Genomic DNA, 17,726 nt, shown 5'->3' with positions numbered 1-17,726 from the left:
ATTCTCTTCAATCTATTCCATATCAAACCCATTGGTGGCGAATAATCTCAACTGATTGAGAAACTCCGTGGGTCTGGAAAATTTCCAATATCAGATACGAACGCACCTTTTATCAGCGAAGCAATTGAGTATATTATAGAATTTTGGAAAGAGCGTACAATCAATCAGACACGTGATGTAGTAGAAATTTACGATGTCCTTCAGATTAGACAATTCTCGATAATTTATTTTTATTTCTTACATTACATCATCACTTTAATTGCCACCCTTAGTAAAGGAGTGTTTTCAGTACAACAAGAACAAGAGCAAATGAGGAAATGAAGATTGCTGAAGCGGATGAGTTAACTCGTAGAATGACACCGTCGTACTGCTGCAGTGTGAGGGTTCTCAAGTTAACGACATCACTGAAAATTAGAAAAAGTTAATTATTAGCAAAAGAAAATTATTTTAATGAATTCATGAGATTAATTTTCTTTTAAAAAAAACTTACTCTCTCTTATGAATGGACTTGGTTGTAGCCAATTCGACTAGGCCTTCTGAATGTGAATTCTCAAGGAGGACGGGAGTAAGGTCAACTGTTGCCTCTGTACTGGCGAAATTGAGTGCCACCACGAGACTCTCATGTCCCTCCATATTCCGACTGTAGGCAAAGACTCCATTGCTTAGAGCTTCTGACTTAAAATCTCCATACTCAAGGGCATGATCAATGCGGAGCTTTACTAAATCCAGGAACAATTTATATGTACTCGTTTCAGCCACCTTCTGCTGTGCCAGGTTATTTTGCACATAGTCTGGATGCACAGGTAGCCACGGGGAGGGATTTGTGGAGAAGCCCGCATTTTGGGTATCATCCCACTGCATGGGGGTTCGTACAGGGTCCCTCGTATACAATTGGTAGACTGTTTCATTGGAACCACACGCCTGAGGATCCTGTGTATCCTCCCAGGAGATTCCACGGAAATCCTCCATTCCAATCTCCTCACCGTAGTATGTCACCGCAACTCCAGGGAGGGTTTGCACGAGAATATTCATATTGTCCACCAAATCCACACCAAAACGCGATGCAACGCGTGGGCGGTCGTGATTGCCAAGCTATGTGGAAAATTTGAGAGATATTGGGATTGAATTTAAATTTAATTAAAATGATTTTGTTTGAATTTCAATCATGAGCATACCACCCAATTTGGTGGAACTCCATCTGGGAGGTGTTCAAGCCACTCATCAATGGTTGCCTTCACATCTGCCGCATTGAGCTCATCGGGGAGAGTCTTGAGCTCCATAATTAAGTTAAAATTAAATGAGAAATGTGCACCCTTCTGCGTACCATCTTCTGACATTTGCCACTTCATCGTATTCGTGATGTTGGTGTATGCCTCAGTCAGGAGGACCCTAATATTGAAAGCAATTAAACAAATCAATGATAATATGTCCACGACTTATGTGAGTTGGTGTACCACAACGCGGAGCTTCCTATGCGTTGTGATTTGATTTATCTTTTGTATGAGAGGATGTAGAATTAATATTTTTTGGAACAATCACAAAATTGTTGGGAAATTCGACATTTTCTAAAATAATTGTTATGCACTTTTGAGCCCCAAAGAATGGACTTATTCCCAAAGTACTTGATAGTTTTAGAGCTAAAGAAGACTTTTAGTTGAATCTATTTTAAACAAAATCAATTAAGTAATACCGAAGAAAGAGCATTGAATTTGAAAAGTTTTATGTTAAGCTTTAACTTACTAAAAGAAGAAAAAAACGATTAATCAGTCAGTAATAATTTTTTGACTAATTTTGTAGTTAATTTGCTAAAATTTTTTAATAAAAATTCATCAACCAAATTTATATCCAACAAATATTCTTTTTTTTTTTCAAATCTTTCGTTAATCAGACTTGTAAGAAATAGGCCCATATGTGGTATACCAACTAATATATAGCAAAATGAGTACTTGAGAAAGTTCAACGAGCTTACTTGGTATCCGTGCCGTGCTCTTCAGCATAGCTATCGAGATATTTGCGCCAATCATACACCTGCTGATAGGACTTTGGAAGATCTTTGCTGTAAATTGTGTCAAAGTGGCTATAGTCCATTGGATCATAAATCTCACGATTAGGTGGATTATCGGCGAAACTGGGGTCCTCAAAGAGGTGATTGATGGCATCCACACGGAAGCCGTCGACACCAATATCCAGCCAAAATTTCAATACATTCGTCATCTCTTCCACCACTTTCTCATTCTCAAAATTCAAATCTGGCTGCTCTTTGGCAAACTGATGGAGGTAGTACTGTTGCCGTTTTTCACTCCACGTCCACGCAGGTCCATGGAAGACGGAAAGCCAATTATTTGGTGGGTGTCTCTCTTCCCCCACATACCGTGCATCCCTCCATACGTAGTAGTCTCGGTATTCAGGATCATTGTCCTCGGACTTTACAAACCATTCATGCAGATCACTCGTGTGATTGGGCACAAAGTCCAAGATGAGACGAATATTGAGCCTTCGTGCTTCATGCAGAAGCTGCAGGAAGTCTTCCATGGTACCATAATCGGAATTAATTTCTGTAAAATTTGAAATATCATAGCCAAAATCTCTCATAGGAGAGCTGAAAATTGGACTGAGCCATGTTGCAAAGATCCCAGACTCCTGAAGATGCTCCAATTTCGCTGTGATGCCATTTAAATCTCCAATTCCATCCCCATCGCTATCCATAAAGGATCTCGGGTAGATTTGGTAGAGATTTGCTCGTTCATACCAATCCAATTCTGGATGATCATGCCGTAAATCGGCTTTCTCTGAAGACTGCTGTTCACCCAGCAAATGCCCTTCCACCGTCAACACAGTGACCAATAAGAGTCCAAGAAGCTTCATCTTCTTCACGTCTACGTCTCAGCAAAATCACATTTACACCTTCTCACCCACAAAACTTGACTGATTAATAAACCAAATGTAGCCGCACCATTTATAATTTCGCGTAAAAGGGTACAAATCGATGATAATCTCAAATAGCTCGGCTGACACACACAGATGATAAGAGACCATTGGCTGGTGGGTAACCTGGAGTGGTGTTGCTCTATGTAATTGCTGGGGCAATAAATGCCCTGATTAATCGAATATTATCATATAAAAAATCCCCGACATTCCAAATCTCCACATGCCAAGTAGCACGCTCGTACAAGCACAACAAATTCTTCCTTCCTTCCCTTCTTTTCTCGTTACAAAGAAACATAATATTGTGCAACGCGAGCATTGAGCATCATAAAAAAATTACAACCAACATATCGATTTTATTACTCTCTCTCTCTCTCTCCCTCTCTCAGGTGAGTCGGCATTATTAATTTCACATATCCAATTACAGGGTATAATCACCTTGTTTTGGGGGGGGGGGGTATCAATCAATGCGATATAATCCCTCTGATATACTCCACCCAATACCTACCTTAATTTCTATATAGATCGATGTGTCACCATTGCACAATGGGATCCAATATTTTACTGAAAAAAAATTCATTCTGAAATTTTTGACTATAGTACTACTTGATAATTTTTTATTGTTCTCCTCCACGCAAAGCGCGCCTGATAAAAATACATACATATATAGGTATTTGTACAGGGTCTTTGAAGATTATCGCCAAATCAATAATTTCGAAAGCACGAACAAAAGCAGACTTATCGCCGGTGATAGGAGTTTCCCACCTGAAGCTTTTAGCACCAATGCGTCATACGGTCTCATTGAGATGTTTCTAATGTTAACATTATTTCTGAAATAAAAAAAAATGAAAGAGAAATGTGGGAAATGTCATTGTTTTCTAATACAATTGATGAGGTGAAAGCTAATAAAATGTGAGATGAATCATTGTGTTGGGAATTTCATAATCTAGGAGAATTTTGAGGTAGCTAAACAGGAGTTGATTTTATTGGAAAAATATCTACTGGACGAAATCTTTTCTGAGCTTGAAAGTCAATTAAATTGTTGTAAAATTGATTAGCAAAACGAAAATTATTTAATGGAGGCGCCAGGTTGAAACATACCAACCAGGCGTCTCCATCTTAATATTTTTTTGATAAAAATTGTGCAAACTCAACTTACCCAGGCAAATAATTGGAATCGAGCGTTGACACGACAACTTCCACCGTGTCTGGAAGTGCTGCAAAGACAGACAAGTCAACATCTTCAATTTGATTATGGTAATTGAAGACCATGCAGTAGGTAGGATGTCCGGGGAGGGATCTAATGTAACCGAATACCCTCTCGCCGAGAATTTTGACGAGGAAGTCTCCATGAATGAATGTGTCCTCCTTCCGGAGTGCCGAAAGCTGCCTGTAGTGCTTGAGATGGGTACGTTGTTCACCCAAATCCTGCTGCCACACATTTCTCGTCACGTAGCCCGGATGGACGGGGAGCCAGGTTTTGGTGCCATTAGTGAACCCGGCGAAAACGGTGTCATCCCACTGCATTGGTGTCCTATTGGGGTCACGCCCATCCCAAAAGTCAAAATCACGGAAGTCAATCATCCCAATCTCTTCGCCGTAGTACGTGATACTCGTGCCGGGGAGTGTGAGCACCAGGGTGTTCATAAGACCAACCCTCTCGGGCCCCAAACGACTCCCTACGCGCGAATGATCGTGACTTCCCGCCACCCAATTTGATGTCCCCGCAGGGGGCATGTTATCGAGCCATTCGTCAATTTTCTCCTTAATCCTCCGCACTGTTGTGTCCCAGTGCACGTCGTTGATTAGCCCGAAATTGAATGGCATATGGGCACGCTGAACCCCCTCAGCCGACTCATAGTACATCATTGTAAAGGAAATATTTGCATAAGCTTCGGTCATTAGAATTTTTGCATCTGTACCATGCTCTTGGGCAAAATTATCCACAACTCTGCGGAATTCCTCGACCACGCTGTACGTTTCGAGGAGGTCCTTTGTGTGAATGTGATCGAGGTATGGGTATGTCCCGGGGTCACCCCACCCAGAGACAGGTTCATCCTCTAAACTGGGATTCTCAAACATGTGATTGATGGCATCCAAACGGAAGCCAGCTGCACCACGTTCGAGCCAGAAAATCAACACATTCTTCATTTCCTCCAACACCCTCGGATTGCGATAGTTCAAATCCGGCTGTTGGGGGTAGAATTGATGCAAATAGTACTGCCCCCGTTCCTCATTCCACGTCCATGCTGGCCCATCGAAGACTGAAATCCAATTATTGGGTGGAATGCGTTCACCCTGGGCATCCTGCCTGCCATCGTGCCACACATAGAAGTCCGTGTAGGGCTCCTCACGTCTCACAGATCTCTCAAACCACTCGTGTTTGTCACTTGAGTGATTTGGCACAAAATCCAACATAATTTTAATCCCCAAATCATTTGCCACACTTATCATTTCCTCATAATCGGCCATTGTGCCAAATTCATCGTGAATAGCTCGAAAGTCCGAAACATCGTACCCATTGTCCACCATTGGTGACTGAAAGCACGGACTGAGCCAGATGGCATTGATTCCCAAATTTCTCAGGTATTCCAATTTCGACGTTATCCCCGGCAAATCGCCCACACCATCCCCATTGGTGTCTTTGAATGATCGAGGGTACACCTGGTGATGTGGAAAATCATTTAATTTGAATGCTGTGTGTAGCAAAAAAATGACTTTATTGATGCTTCTTGTGAGGGTTGAAAAGCCACGGAAAGGATTTGTGGTGACCCCCAGGTAACCCCACATGAGGCTATGACTAATTGGCTACGAATTTACGTTTGAAAAAAAAACTCTCCAATTCCTCTTGTAAGAGTTAAATTTATTTCCCTCACTTTTTGCGAATATTTCAAAGCAGCTGGCATACAGTGCTGATAGAAAGCACCACATACGTATATTTTTTAAGTACATGTTGTACCCTAATATAAATCTTTAATATTGTTCAGAATCTTGCTAATTTTTAGAACTTATTCTAAAGTTAATATTGACTTTTTTCTTTAAACAGTTCTTTAGTTCTTAGAAGAAATTTCTTTTCGCATTAATTACAATCAAAGGGTGAGAAATATTATAAAATTTAATACTCATTTTATTCTATATTGATTTATATCTTAATTGTATTTTAAACAAACTTCTGCAGTCATTAAATTTAATCTGAAGCATATCGGAGAAAATTGTGAAATGTTTCACCTGAATTTTATGGCAAGAACTTAATGATTCGCCGCGCCCCTCCCTTTCCTTTCAGACACAGCATAATAAATGGCAAATTAACGGACAGAGTGTTGATGCCCTAAATGAGGACTTATGCTGCGCAACTTATGCGCTAAATATAGTTCAAATCTTTTAGTACAAGTAACACACCGCTATAAGTCCTCTTGCACTCATTTCCTCTTGTGCACAATCATATAATTCTCATGTGCTCGTTGTTAAAGCAAAATCAAACGATAAGATCTCAAGAGTTTTTTTTTACAGGAGGTATTACGCGATTGTTGGGGAATAAGAAATTTCATAAAAGCGCGACAAACACTTGGAGTCATTTGAAATAAATCACATGTTTGATTTCCATTGAAATGCCATCCAACTACACTGTAGCTTCGCATCAGATTTTTGATCACATTTTTACCTGATAAAAAGTCGCGTGCTCGTACCACTGTTTGTCGTATTCTCTGCGCACATCAACTTGCAAAGCTGACGTGAGAATGTTGCAAATTGAGATGATTAAGACAAGCAATTTTAGCATTTTAATTGCAAAATTTTATTCACTTGTCCATCCGTTTTGCCACCAAATTGTCAACTGAGATGAACTTGGCACAGAGCATCGTTGTGCACGTCCCATGAACTGAGTGGAGGTGTCATTGAGAGATAAGGATTATGCTGTGAAATGGCAGTAAAAATTACAAGTGGCCATAAAAGTGACGGATCAATATAAATTTCCTATCTCATCCACGTCCAAAGTACCTCCGCTTATGTACAAGAGATCTCCATTGGAGTAAATGGCATCAGGAGGAGCATTTTGGTAAATAGTGCAAATTGAAATAATGATATAGAATTGTGATTGTAATCAGGGCAGCAGCAGTGCCGAGGAATTCCTCGAGGCACTGCGGAATACCCCAAGTCCCCGCATGATGAGGATTCTCCACCACCGTGGAGATTTTCACTGCAACAATACCCACCCAGGGTTCAAGATTTACATAATGCGATGAAAATATGTCTCTGTTGAGGCGCGGCAACAACGGAAAGCCAGGGAGCGAATGGAAAAAAAAAAGAAAAAGAATTGAGAAAGGCAAAGGCATAGAAATGAGAAATTGCAATTAAAATTCATCATTTTAATTCAGTTATTAACACAAACACCACTTCAGTGTAAATTCATTCTCATCATCGCAATCCCAAAGTTTAATTGAATTTTAAGCTGAGAAGAAGAAACCCAACGAGAACACACGAAACAGAGAGAATTGATGCGACTTCTCGTACACTGCTCGATGTTGCCACAAATGCGTCATATTTGGACAGTGTTAATTTATTCACAGCCATTAATTGATCACTGCATTAGAAGAAAGTTAATAAGAGTTAAATGGTGAACATGCAGAGCATATTAAAAGCTATTGAGATATAAATTATTGCATTTTATGCTTTATGAAAAATAAATTGATTTTCTTTTATAAAAAAACCATTACGAGATAAAAAAAACTTCTCAGGGCAACTAGGAGCTTGAATCTCCGCACAAAATTGCACAAATCCCAATGAAAAACTTTTCTGGCGATTAGGGGGAGGTTGCCTAATATGAGACACCTCTTAATTTAAACTTAAGAACGTTTTTTTTTTTTAATTAAAAAACATTCAATTTTACCAGAAAATGAAAAATTAATCAAATTAGTTTTTTTCTAATAAATTTCAGTACTGATTTTGGAGTATTTTCCAAACAATTTTTATAATTGAGAAAATTTTAATGACCTCAATTAATTTAATTTCAATTTCTAATTCAGAAACTTTTTAAAAGAAGTTAAGTTTTTTTTTAATTAGAAGAAAACATGGAAAAGTGTCCCATAATAAACAATCTTCCCCTAAATACCATGCCTTGGTCAAAGTAATGATGGTTTTTTGCAGACATTCAAAGCACGCAGAGGAAAGAATTTAAATTCAAATGGCACATGCACTTCTGACCGTTACGTGGGTAGGGGTATATCGTGACAAACTTACCCAGATCGATAGTGGGAGTGCGAGGCGGCAGCCACGATGCGCAATTTGGGTGGCAGCCGGTGGAAAATCCTCGCAAGATTTACCGTCTCTTCCTGATTCGATAAATTTATGACGACAACAAATAACTGATGGTCATTCAGCTCTCGCGTGTATGCAAGAACATTGTCGTTCATTGCCATAGGAGTGAAGTCGCCGTTAATCATCGTGGGGTGGCGTCGTAGCTCCGTAAGCTTTTTGTACAATTTGTAGTGGCTTCTCTCGCTTGCCTTTTGCTTTGCCAAATTGACGGAACGATAGTCCCGATGGACGGGTAGCCATGTACTGGGTGCTGAAGAAAATCCCGCATTCGCATCATCGCTCCACTGAAAGGGTGTCCTTTCCGGGTCACGTGTAAACTTCATGTAGAGGGTTGAGTTGGTATTGCAGGCAGCTGGATCACGGGACTCCTCCCAAGAAATCTCCACATTGTCCTCCATGCCAATTTCTTCGCCATTGTATGTGATACTAATGCCCGGGAGGGTGAGGAGCAACACATTAAGGGCATCCACACGCTCACGCCCAAATCTGCTGGCAACTCTCGACTGATCATGATTCCCCAGCTTCCATTCAAATGAGAGATTCAAAGAAAAGAAAATTAGAACTTCCATGGCCATATGCCAAATTCCTTCAGAACGCCCTTCTGCAAAAAAGGACGACACTTTACCACCCAATTTGGTGCTGCATCGAGGGGTTTGTAAATCATCCACTTTGATATGGCATAGAGAAAATCCCTGGCGGTCGAGTTAGCGTTCAGGTCGGTGATCAGTAAAAAATTGAATGGAATGTGAGCTCCGAGTTTAGTTCCATCGCTCGAGCCGTACCACTTCATTGTGAATGATATATTGGCATAAGCTTCAGTTAACATTATTTTGTCATCCCCGCCGTTCTTCGCTTTGAACTCATCCATGAGCTCGCGCCAATGGTACACCATCTCATAGCTCTCAAGCTGGAGGCACAAAAAAGGGTACTACATAAAAATGTATACATATGTACATTCATGCGCGAAATCATACAAAGGAAATTTTACTTTTCAGTCTCATTGGTGCACTGACCTTTAAGCATGTATTGCATGGATTGGCAATTTATTTTATCTCATTCAAGAATTTTGCAAAATTTTTTGGCTGATTTGTTAGTTTAGAAAGTATTTTATATACAGTATATAAAATCTAATAAACCAACCAAAACATTTTATTTGTATTATGAATAAGAAGTTCTTATGCTACTCAAAAGCCCCCACAAAAGCTCACCAAATCCTTCGTGTAGTAGTGATGTGTGAAAGCGTAGGATTTAGGATCGGATTCTGTGCCTGTCTGTGGTTCATCTCTGTAATCGTCCACCTCAAAAAGATGATTTACAGCATCAATGCGGAAACCATCGACGCCTTTCTCCAACCAAAACAGGAGAATGCGGTCCATTTCCTCCACAACTTGTGGATTGCGGAAATTCAAATCGGGCTGTTCCCTTGTAAATTGATGCAGATAGAATTGGCGACGAAACTCATTCCAAGTCCACGCTGACCCATAGAACACAGATGCCCAATTATTTGGTGGCTGTGGTTCACCATTGGCATCCACATACCCATCATGCCATACGTAGTAATCCTCAAAGCCCGCAACTCGATTCACCGAATTTATAAACCACTCGTGGTTGTCGCTCGTGTGATTTGGTACAAAATCTAAAATGACTTTTATATGGAGGCGTTTTGCTTCTCTCAGCAACTCCTCAAAGTCCTCCATGGTGCCGTAGTCGGGATGGATGGCGGTGAAATCGGAGATGTCGTAGCCAAAATCAACCATTGGTGACTGAAAGATGGGACTGAGCCATGTAGCATTAATTCCACTTTCACTGAGATACGGCAATTTTGCTGTGATACCACGGAGGTCACCAACACCATCACCATTTGTGTCCATGAAGGAGCGCGGGTAGATTTGGTACAGGACCCATCCATTCAGATTAGACGCACCATCACCACAAGTGATGCTACTCACTCCACATAGAAGCAATAGAATTGAATTGAGTCTCAGCACACAATTCCCACGAAGAAATCCCATCTTGAGACTCTCTACACACAACATACCCCACACTGAGGCTCACTATCGTACGAAAGTTTGCTTTTATTCCAGAGCCACGCTGGCAAATAAATGATTAATTTAATTAACTTAATGATGAATAATTAATTTTAAGCGTCACCGAGTGACACGACAATGCTAATTACACTTTAATCACTACGCGATGGTCCCCCTTGAATCTAGCTAGAAGTTAGTGAGATTCACTTGAGATTACACCAAATAACTTCTTTCACGAACGACTATGCATGACATTTCATCACAATATTGAGGCTATTTCTGGTTTAGTCTCTACACGACAGTTTGTTTATACTTTACTTGATTCTCCTCTCTCTCTCTCTGTAGAGCTAACTTTTACTGGCTATGCGGGAGATAAGAAAGTGATTCTGTTGGTTTTATAAATAAACAATCAAGGAGAGGATCACAATTATTTGAATTTTTCATTTTCACGCTATTCTGCACTTTTTTTTTTTGTTAATAACTTATTCAAATAATTTTTAAAGAAAATTTTCTTCCGATGAATAAATTAGGGCTTATGGGACTGTAGATTTGTTTAGATTTAATGAATTAAGGACACTATATGTAAGAAAAATAAAATATAGAGTTAATAAAGCTTCTTTTTGGAGCTTTCAGTCACTACCAGGCGTCTCCATCTTCATCTACTACACATAATTTTATTCAATGTTAAATGTAAGCGCTTTGCAACACGTTTAACCCGGCGCCTCCACTGCTATTTAATAGGTAATTCAAAGTAATTTATTTCTTCTCTCGCAATCAAGTAAAATTCAAAGTTTGAAATTTATAACCAAGCCGAAATTGTAAGAACTGTTGTAAGAAAAAATGGTCCATCAACTTTCTTTGTAGCACAATTGCAAGATCTTATCAAGTTTTCCACACAAAAACCTTCCATGGACATTTATGGGTGGTGAGATAAATACCTACACTTGACAAAATTGAAGAATTTTAAGACTTTCTGAGGTACTTTTCTTCCGAAATTCCTCCTTTTTTGCACCACCTCCCCTTGAGGCAAGTTTCTCAAACAATATGGACATTTGGGGATTTGCGGCAAATAGTCTCAATGGTGAGCAAATAGAGCGAGGGTCAGAGGTAAAATTTATGTTTTTATGCGAAATGAAGCTCAGGCTTTCTTCTATACTTTAGCGATACAGTGCGAGAAAGAACCCTTCGAGTTTGGGAATTATGTGCGAGTGCTGAAGAAATATTCACTTTTTTTGGGCAAAGGGAGAAGGAGGAATAAAGGATTCAATGTTCATAGAAGTGAAAGAAGAGGAAGAAGAAAAAAACCCTTAAAAAGTCCCTTGATCCCCGAGGTAGATTTCCATGGAGTCACTTTGGATGCTGTAGACTCTGTTGCGGGGATCTTGTGCGCTCGAATGAATTTCGAAGAGAATTAAATTATATTTTCCACCAATACAATATTATTTTTGGAATATAGAATAATTTTGATGACGTTTGAAGAATTTAAGAATAAATTAAAATTTATTTGGTAATTTTTTAATTTATTTTTCTTTTCATAAATAAATTAATTGAATAATTTTCTTGTTTAAATTTCAATTTCCCAAAAAAAAAGGTTCATAAATTAATAAAGCCTTATGAAATTGAATCAAAATTCTAATTCCTTTACATCAATTATGCCATTTTATACAAATTGGGCTTAAATAAATAAATTCAATTAAAACAATAAATTAAAATCAGTATAAAGAATTTTCTCGGAATTTTCTCAAAAGGCCAAGAATTAAAACATCCACCCACTGAGTACCTGTATTATTATATTTATATCAATATAAGTAACTTTGACTCTTCCTCCCTCAATTTACTCCGAGACTTCCTTCACGCCAGAATGATGGGAAATTTAATAAAATGCCAAAGGGCGAAGAATGTCGTCACAACAACAAAGAATTTCCCGTATTTCCCAAAGTACTTAAAATTTAATCACCAACCATGTCATGTAAGGTATAATATTCTCACAAGAAGACGCTGGGATTCACAGCGTGTCGCGTCTCTCAAAAATTCTGGCATATTTTAATATTTCAATATTCACCAAATGATTCTTCAATTTGGGCACGACTTTGTCTCCCTCACAATTAGGTATCCTGGGAATTATACCCCATGAGCGAACCTCCCTTTGGAATACAACAAGACATCTTGCTCCCCGTAGACTTATTCTTTCCTTTCTCACCCAAAAGTACCTTCAAAAATATTTTCTGTGTATATATTGACAATTTATCGAAGAATGAAGTCAAATGGAAAAGATAAAACGAGAAATTTCCCTTCAAAATTCAAACAAAAGAGCTTCCATCTTTCGTGGTCACAGAAAATTGAGAATTTATTCATGGAAAGTCAATGGACAAATTCGTCATTCCTGCGATAAATTCTCTTATGAGAAAATTTGCTAAAGAGTTTTTGCTAAATTGAAGACAATAAATAAATCTCTGGAATTTTGCAAAGTACAATGAATTGCTGGTAATCACAACCAACAGAGACTTTACGAGAAACTCCGTATTATGTGATAAATTAATTCCATAAGTATTAGCAAACGCATACACATAGGTACCTAAATTCTTTAATTAAAATTAATGAATATACCCGGGGTATATATTAAATATTTAAGTCTTTTCATTTCGCAAAAGACGACCTACTTTATTTAAAATTATCAAGTATTATTGTATACGAAGTTATGAATTTATAATTTATATATGTATGTGAATCATTTTCTTGTCTTTTAAAGTTTTTATTTGCATTTAAATTTTTATCAAAAACAAGAAAAAAAAACTCAAAAAATAAATTTAAACGATAAAATTTAAATTTTTTCAACAAAGCTGCAGTAAAAATTCTTTATAGCTTCTTTCATCCTCTTAAATCTTATACCTTAAACTGTTGAAATGAGCATATTGCACACAATAGTGGTGTCCAAACACCCCTAAAAGACGTGACAATGTGCTGACAGAAATGAAGCTTTCACTTTACCCCTCCATCAGAGATTATTTACTTGCTCCCCTGTGCACAAAATAACCCACCCTCATAACTCTGTATGACATTTCAAAGAGCAAAAAACAGAGAAGAGCTTTTTTCATTTTCCAATTTTGTGCACTGTAAGCATGAAAAGCTTCTCTCGAAGCTCCATTCGGTGAAAATTTAGATTGACATGTTGAAAAGCGGCTGACTTTCCATCGAGCTATTTTGTTATTAAATTACATACATACATATTCTTCCCTCCCAGCTCATTGTTTGTACTCTTTCACCCCGCACCATCCATTATTTCAGATTTTTCACCATTACAAGTTGACATGCTGTATCTTCTCACACATCCACCCATGACACCGGCGTTGAGGTGAAAAATGAGAAAAAATTCTCAAGGAAAAATTGATGGAAACCATTTTCCAATCTCTTCCTTAAGCTATAGATAAGAAATGCTATGGGAAAAAAGCTTCATGCTGTGAATCAATTGCCGGAGAAGATTATTTTGCTAAATAAATCCAATGTGGTTAAAAATGGATTGAAGACCCCCCATATTGAGGGTGGATTGTGTGGTGGGGATGGGTGTAAATGATTGGGGATTGTTGGGAAATTGGCTGAGAAAAAGCCAATTTCTTCCCATCATCGAAAATCACCACCAAACTTTCATTTTTAATGCAAGAGACCTGACGACGACAATGCTGTGAAAGGAAGAAAAATGTGAAGATTACTGGCTATATCCTTCTTGAGGGGATTTCATAGAAACTTTGTTCTTGTCTTCGTCCAATGAATTACATTCTTCGCTCTAATAGAGGGAAATCTTGTCAATTTACAGGGGATGTTATTTTTTAATTTCCACGGAGGTAAAAAAAAATTAAAAACTTCAGATTTATTAATAATTTGTGGTCCTGATGAAGAGGAAAACAATCTTTATTTAAAAGATCAGCGTGCTTAAAATACAAAGCCGACGTGTCAACAAAATTTCGATCAATATTCTTTGAATGAAATGCCTGAGTGACAGTTATTGAATTAAAGAATATTTTGATTGATATTTTCATTGCTTCTGTGTGACATAAAATCAATTGGTAGCATATGAAACATCTCTATATGTGAATTTAATTGAACAAGGCATACATGCACGTTCCAAAGGACACCGTGGCTTTCATAAACTGCAACATAGAATGAGCGTTATAATTTGATTCCATCAGTATTTCATAGCAATTGAATTTACCTGAACAAAGCTATAAATAGACACATCGAGTATTCCACCAGCTGATAGGCGATTGCCCTTTGACATGCCCATCATGAGGAGTAGGACACTTGTTTGATCCTGATGCCTCATACAGTACCACGTGGTGTTGTAGAGAGAATCAGCCATCTCATCGGATCGGTTCATGATCGCTTGGCCACAGTAGCAAATCAGAACAAGTTGACAAATCATACTGAAGAGATTCCCCATTGTTGCATAAGGACTATTGGCAAATCTAACCAAGTACATCATGCTGCAGATATAAATGAAGGAGGTGAACATCTGAAGAAAGAGAATCTGCGTATAAACCGTATTAACACGATCAAATTGCTTTATAATCTCCGTATGAGCTTCGTAGACTTCTCTGAGGACAATTCGAGCATTCTTCCTGGCAAAGTCCTCGTTGTTTAGCTGCTGAATGGTATCCCTGATGCAGGAGAACTCGGTACAGAAATATATGACCACGAGGAAAAAGACACAATCACCCAAGAAGATACTCTGAGCTGTTAATAGGAAAGACGGTGTAAGGATGCATACATTGATAATGGTGCTACGCATTGTATCATCATCTGCATAGGGAACCACATAGTAGAGAGGAGTCTGAAAGTTACTCCAAAGGAGACTTGTTGTGAGAAAAACCACAACACAGAAATTCGTTGCAACGGTGTAACTTCTGAAAACAAAAATTGGATTTTTTTTAAATGAAACCAAAAGAATGCAAAAGGTTAAAGCTTAATATCCTACCTTACGAGCCAGAGAGCAAAATTCGAATACAAAAAGAATTTTTTCTGTCTAATTTCTCCGAGTAAGGATTTCTTTTCAACTGTTAGACTGTCCATGTAAGCAAAGAGCTGCTTAAAATCATCTTCGTATATCCCGAAGAAAACCATATGCTTAAGCAGAGCCTGCCCCTGGGCAAATATCATCGCAAAAGCATAAACATATCTCATAAGATCTTCAGAATGTTTTTCCTGAGCAACATAAATTGCAGAGAAGACGCAGCAAATGATCTGAACAATGGGATTAATGTACTTCTTTACATTCTTAAAGGACTTCAATAAAGGAATAAAGTCCAACAACACTAAACCAGCCAGAAAAATCACAAAATTATTAATTTTTTCATGAGCACCCTGTACACTATCCCTTAGCAGGAGCTTAAGCATTTTTCTTTACAAAATTACTCTTTCCTTTAAAAAACAATGAAAATTCAAATATGACTGAAGAAAAATTCTCAGAAGAAAGCTTTAAATACCTTTCTGATGATTGGCAGAGAGGTGACAATGTTGACACATTAACTATGAATTTTTTAGATCAATTTGATTGAAGTCTGTCAGGGTTTGAGGTGAAAAGTGCAACTCAAGTGTTTTGTAATAAAATATTAATTATAGGTTTGTTGATATTGCTTTTCGATTAAAATATTCTCAATGACTTCTGCAAGGGGGGATAATGTTCGCTTAATTTTCAAAAAAGGATAAAAACAATTTAAAAAGAAGGAAAAATTAGCAAGATTTCTATTGGATTAATTTCTGTTTTATGAGTGATTCTTAGATGATTTTATATAGTAGAGAATACAAAGCTGTTCATTGAGGCACAACTGTATATTTTTCTTTTATAAATAACCTTTGCCATTTTCCTTACAAAGCAACATTCTTTATTTCACTCCCAAAATTCTTGGATGTTGTATGAAAGATTTGCAGAATTATTCCAAGAATATCATGAGATAAATCTCTTATACTATTTATCTGCGTGAAAGCTCATGAATTTGACGAAATCTACTGCATAACATGAGTGAGGAAAGAAAAATTTGTATATACAGCATGATTCCAAATGAATTATCCTTCTCCACTATCGTATGCTTTCCTTTGCAAACTGAAAAAGTCCTTAATTTTCGTCGCATATTAGACTTATTGTGAGGGAGTACTCCTGTACGTGCTTAGAATATAATGTTAGTCTCATAAAATAGAACTGTGTCGACGACTTTATACATTGGTTAACAAATCATTGCTACTCTCGTTTTTCTTTTTTCTTTTTAACAAATATGTACATATTGTAAGTGAAATTGATTTGATTCCTAAGTTAAGCTTATTTCTTTGGCAATAATTTTATTTGATTCATCTTTTTTTCTGCATGGTTCCACCCACATGCCTCGTGCCGGCAATATTTTCATGCGAAATAGGAAAATTCTTTGAGATAAAGAGATGGTAAATTTTAGAATACCCTCCAAACTATATATGTTGGAGAGCTTTTGGTGCACACGAAGTACAAGGACGCACGTGCTTAGAATACCAAGAGTCATCTATAAGGTGTGTATTCTACTATGGAAATTCATCGCCTCATGAATATCATCATTTTCTCGGAAATTCATTTCATCATTCCCATTTTGTATTAAGTGAGAAAAATATTGCCTAATTTTGAGGGATATTTGATGTATTCCACAGCATAGGCCCCTGATAGATTATGACGAAGAATCCATCGTCAATAAAATTTCATTGTGCAAAATGAAGGGAAATAGGAAGGATCTGTTTTAAATTCAGACCATCTTATTTCAGGGATGAATTTATTGTTATTTCATTAAACTAAAACACGTATTTGAAAGTTTGTATTATTAGCTTTAAAAGGCTCCCAATGTACCAAGCATGTACTTTTCCATCTCTTATTCCAATGGTAACATAAACTTTTGGCAACCTTTCAAGATAAACTTATTTCAACACAAGAGATTGTTGGAAAGTTCTCTCTTTTTTCGGGGGATGGAAGTTATGAATGCAGAAGATTCCGTGTGATTCGAAGAAAAATATATAAACTCCTCTTTTCTCTTTTTTTTTCCTTCCTCAACAAATTGCATCATTTTTCTCAATGAAAAGGGTACAGTGTAGTAAATTCTATGGAAGAGAAATTCACATTCACTCTGTGTTATATATTTCCTTTTTATGCTTCCTTTTGACAGGACACAAAAAAAAATACATAGCATGAGGATAAATTACATAATATTTTCAGCGATTGTACATGATGAAATTTTCAGGGCATTTGTCCAACTTTTCTACCCCCATCCCCATGCGAGTACTTAAAACATACATACATAAGGGTATGTTTTATAGGTCGGTCTTTTTATGCTGTCCATCGCCCCATGTGCATGAGGGGGTAGACAAAAGAATTTGCACATTGAAAGTTTCCATGCACAAACACTTGAGTGCCACTTTTGCAATTTCTGCAGAGAACAGCTAAAAGAAATGGATTTT

The 17,726-nt window shown here is 37.6% G+C and overlaps 4 protein-coding genes across 14 annotated transcripts in view; 1 reads left to right on the top strand and 3 right to left on the bottom strand.

The window, feature by feature from the left end:
- Positions 1-17,726, top strand: part of LOC129788971 (dual specificity calcium/calmodulin-dependent 3',5'-cyclic nucleotide phosphodiesterase 1-like) — a 155,009-nt gene that overhangs the window by 110,059 nt on the left and 27,224 nt on the right. The gene's annotated exons all lie outside the window — the stretch shown is intronic.
- On the bottom strand, positions 200-2,926 carry LOC129789003 (maltase 2-like). The gene is made up of 4 exons (XM_055825596.1): positions 1,970-2,926; positions 1,176-1,389; positions 491-1,092; positions 200-404 (listed from the first exon to the last, which is right to left on the bottom strand). The coding sequence occupies exons 1-4, from the start codon at positions 2,863-2,865 to the stop codon at positions 269-271; spliced, it is 1,848 nt and encodes a 615-aa protein (XP_055681571.1). The 5' UTR covers positions 2,866-2,926; the 3' UTR covers positions 200-268.
- Positions 3,534-6,703, bottom strand: LOC129789011 (alpha-glucosidase-like). The gene is made up of 3 exons (XM_055825611.1): positions 6,587-6,703; positions 4,085-5,589; positions 3,534-3,755 (listed from the first exon to the last, which is right to left on the bottom strand). The coding sequence occupies exons 1-3, from the start codon at positions 6,701-6,703 to the stop codon at positions 3,620-3,622; spliced, it is 1,758 nt and encodes a 585-aa protein (XP_055681586.1). The 3' UTR covers positions 3,534-3,619.
- LOC129788999 (maltase 2-like) lies at positions 6,695-10,553 on the bottom strand. 2 transcript variants are annotated; one of them, XM_055825584.1, is made up of 4 exons: positions 9,447-10,553; positions 8,864-9,145; positions 8,161-8,759; positions 6,695-7,176 (listed from the first exon to the last, which is right to left on the bottom strand). In XM_055825584.1, the coding sequence occupies exons 1-4, from the start codon at positions 10,272-10,274 to the stop codon at positions 6,963-6,965; spliced, it is 1,923 nt and encodes a 640-aa protein (XP_055681559.1). In that variant the 5' UTR covers positions 10,275-10,553; the 3' UTR covers positions 6,695-6,962. The 2 variants fall into 2 exon arrangements, with proteins under 2 accessions (XP_055681559.1, XP_055681560.1); XM_055825585.1 differs by lacking the exon at positions 6,695-7,176 and adding an exon at positions 7,269-7,504.

The sequence above is a fragment of the Lutzomyia longipalpis genome, chromosome 2 (genome assembly GCF_024334085.1).
Source record: "Lutzomyia longipalpis isolate SR_M1_2022 chromosome 2, ASM2433408v1".
In the NCBI taxonomy this organism is placed as follows: domain Eukaryota; kingdom Metazoa; phylum Arthropoda; class Insecta; order Diptera; family Psychodidae; genus Lutzomyia; species Lutzomyia longipalpis.
This window is presented reverse-complemented; position numbering and strand designations above follow the sequence as displayed.